General features: G+C 35.6%; 1 protein-coding gene across 10 annotated transcripts in view; it reads right to left on the bottom strand.

Annotated features, from left to right (window-relative positions):
* The window catches only part of LOC107747794 (drebrin-like protein B), a 26300-nt gene that overhangs the window by 13741 nt on the left and 8859 nt on the right, over window positions 1–3700 (bottom strand). For all 10 annotated transcript variants that reach the window (XM_016562383.1, XM_016562390.1, XM_016562384.1 and 7 more), the window contains exons 5-6: window positions 2236–2382; window positions 879–956 (exon numbers count right to left, since the gene is read on the bottom strand). In XM_016562383.1, coding sequence (XP_016417869.1) covers window positions 879–956; window positions 2236–2382 — 225 coding nt within the window. The remainder of the gene's footprint in view (window positions 1–878; window positions 957–2235; window positions 2383–3700) is intronic.

The following is a 3700-nucleotide window of genomic DNA, read 5'->3' as shown; positions in this document are numbered from 1 at the left end:
GGAAACACTGGACACTGCTATAAGTCAAATGGCCATAGTGATAACAAAAATAAAGGATTTCACACATCTTACACAGCCTGCTGCTCATAACTGCTTAAGAGTGCGCTGGCCACGAGCGATGACATCGTGGAGGCTATTGTCGGACCCACACACACATTTCATGAGGAAAGTTAACGTGCATGTTATAATCAGCCCAGAAGTTTCATCTGAATTGAACGTGTTTCTACTTTCACATGCAAATGACTTTCCGGCATCAATTCTGGTAGGGTAAAACGTAATTCCGCTTTCGATACGGTCTGTTTTGCCCTGCCATTAGCTAAAGCTGTGTATGAACAAGCTGCGGCTGCAGAGTGTGTGAGTTCCACAACAACGCTTAGCTGCCCGCAGGTGCGCCTGCCTATAAATCGGCCTAATTTGCAGCACAATCGGCCGATGCCGATTAATTAAAAAATGCCAAAAATCGGCCGATGAATCGGCCGGCCGATCACCCTGAAAACCCCTGATCTAGAAAAACCTGGCTGAATGAGGTAGCCTAATTATAAAAGTGTGATTTCTTTACCTGGAAAAGTCATGTAAATGAACAATTTTATAACTACATAAGCATTTTTAAAAAAATATTTTATGAATATACATTTTTGGATATGCAAAGCTTGAACATATTTTAATGGGTAGAATTCGTGAGTAAATATATTTTAAGTTCTTATCCTTAATCCTTATTCAGAATCAAAATCCATAAACCAGAAAGCTGAACATTGTTGTGGATCATGGGCAATCCCGGAGCCAAAAGGTGTGAGAACTGCATTAAAATGCTTATTTTGTCTTAGGAAACTGCACAACATTTTGCAAGTAGAAACTTTGACGCATGTATGCTGTATTACCTCTGTTTGGGCCCAGAAATTGTCTTTGTTGGTTCTCTTGATTTCAGACATGGCGTTAGTCTTCTGGTAAACAGATCCCTATATGGAAAAACAATGAGTGGTAAATTATGACTAAGCCCAGACGGGATATTTAGACTTTGCATTTTCTGTGCTGATTTAAGCGGAAAAGTTCTGTGGAATCAAACAGAACATGTTAAAATACAAAAAAAAAAAAAAAGAGCTGAGAGTATGACACTCCTATAGCTAAAAGCATAAGCAAATTAGCCAGAATATTTAATAAACACCCATGCAAGGGGGTGGGGGATCTCCCACAGCTTTCTCTGGAGTTCTGCGGGTGCAGATTCCATGTGGGCCTGATTATACCCAAAACAAGACTTGAAAACGACTAACCTCAAGCATACCAATATATGAAAATACATCAAAATGTATTGTTGTTAAATTTACGCATTCACAATGTACTATAGATAAATGACTCAATTGCAGTTTGTGTGTACATTTGGAGCTCAGCAGAGAAATTATTCCAAACCACCATAACAGTTTCCACATTCCGAGCATTCTGGCTCATTCCCTGTGAAATTCCTGACGCAGCACTCTGAAAGAGTGTTTGAGATAAACAAGCAGCATATTGGCACTGACCCTGGCACCACTGTGCCATCATAAGACCTGTCTGATGCCTTCTGCTGCTGACAACAAACTAAACTTACCAAAGATAAAAAAAATAATAATAATAAATAGCAGGTTTTTTTTCAGAACCAATGTAAAAGCCAAATTAGATGATTACATCTTCTGAAGAAAACATGCATGCATGAGACCATGCACATCACATCTCATGAAATTAACATGTCATTTATTAATGTATTCTGCTAATAACGGTTGTTAGATCACTGTCATTTTTGCTACAATTTCACATGTCATTAAATAAAATAAAAATACCTAATTGACACAACATGCTGTTGTTGTTGTTTTTATGAAAACCTTAATATAAGCTGTAAGATATTATAAGACCAGGCAGATAGAGGGGTAAAAAAAACAATAGTAACAAATAATTTATTGAAATAATATTAATAAAACTAATATTAATGATATAAATATACTAATATACTAATATTAATGAAAATAAACTATCATTAAAAAGGTTATTTATAGCACTATTAAGGTTCTATCTAGCACTTTCAAAGCATGGTTCTTTATGGAACCCTATAAAAAGGGTTCTGCTATTGTTACAAGCTGAAGAACCCTTTTCTGGTACTGTTTAGAACCATTTTTCTTAAGAGTGTATATTCAAGGACTAGAAATAAAAACTGCACTGGACACTACTCTGTTGCATTATGGACAAGGTATGTGTGTGTGAACTGACCACAGGCCCCTGCGGCCCGCTGTCTCTGAAGCGATTGGACTCTTTGTGAAAGCTGTAGTTGGCTCCTGAGGCTTTGGCCACTTTCTGCATGATGGCTTCAGGCTCCACGTCCTCCTCCGCCCGTGCGTTTATCGTCACGTGAGCTCCCTGCAGAAACAGCGCTGTCAGTTTCTTTAGTCCCACACACATTCACATTCTCAAAACTCAATTTAAACATGCGTACGAAACCATCAGACGGAAGCGTCAAGATTCACAGATTTCAAGCGAAACATGCCCACGCACACACTTCTGTCAATTTATTTATTAGCAACCTTTGGCTGTGTGTAAGCTCTTACTGAAAACAGCTAGTTTAGAAGGACTACAAAACAAACAAACACCTTCTAATGAGAAGAGGAGGCCTCCACCCATTTCCCTGTTTACACCAATGCGTCTGATGCAAGCAAGTCATTGGCTCAAATAAACAGGAATCTTGATTCAAACATCTTTTCTCTCTCATCATCTCTCAATCAACAAATTTAAGCACTTTTATGTCCAGGGGGTTGATTTCTATCTAATTCAGCATGATAAGGAAATTCAACTTATTTAATTTCTAAATGCATCGTACGTGTTCAACTTTTTTTGACCTTATAATTTTTATTTTTTTCATAACTTTTAGTGAAAACAACAGCCTTCTCTCTAGTGGTTGTTTAGTGGTCTTCTCCATCATTTAGTCAATTTAAAAGGTTGAGGCTTGTTGCCAAAATGCCACTAAAATTGATACAAATGCACCAGAAATTTAATAAGGGCAAATAAAATAAAATAGTTCATTAAACAGTAGGTTTGGCTGATATACCTAAGATTTGATATATCGATATATCTTTTAAAATTTTAACAATATTTTTGTTTTTGCTCTAGAAAAAGGTAATTTTCTTTTGCTGGTTTCTGATTTAACCATCTGGTGCTCCTTATTTGGGAGTCACAGTTGTGGTCTTCATGGTCAAAAGTGACCGGACACCTAAAAATTTACTTTTTCCCCCCAGTAAAATCAATGTAACATATTTAAAAAAAATAATATTTTTTCTTTTGTATAAATATATTTTTATATTACTTTTCAATGAATGCAGTATTTCATGTTAAAATAGAGTCAATGCCTTTAAAATCCACTTTTTTGAAGCCAAATTAGTAATCTTAATCTGGTGGGAGTAAAATAAGAAAAACTGACATTCTATGGTTTAGCCACTAGATTCCTATATAGCTCTATATAAAAGGCCTATAAATTCTCTAATTGTTTCTAGACATAAATACTTATTTTTATTAAGTTGTGGGTTTAGATATATGTTTAGACATTCTCAAAGACAACTTTTTTTTTTTTGGTTTGAAATGTTGATTTGAAGCGTCAGTTTTTTTATTATTATTACTACGGTCAAACCTGAACACAGAGAAAGCATTTTGTTACACAAAACATTAAAATTCTATAAAAATGTAA

Source organism: Sinocyclocheilus rhinocerous, unplaced genomic scaffold (genome assembly GCF_001515625.1).
Source record: "Sinocyclocheilus rhinocerous isolate Xijiao unplaced genomic scaffold, SAMN03320098_v1.1 scaffold2214, whole genome shotgun sequence".
NCBI lineage: Eukaryota > Metazoa > Chordata > Actinopteri > Cypriniformes > Cyprinidae > Sinocyclocheilus > Sinocyclocheilus rhinocerous.
This window is presented reverse-complemented; position numbering and strand designations above follow the sequence as displayed.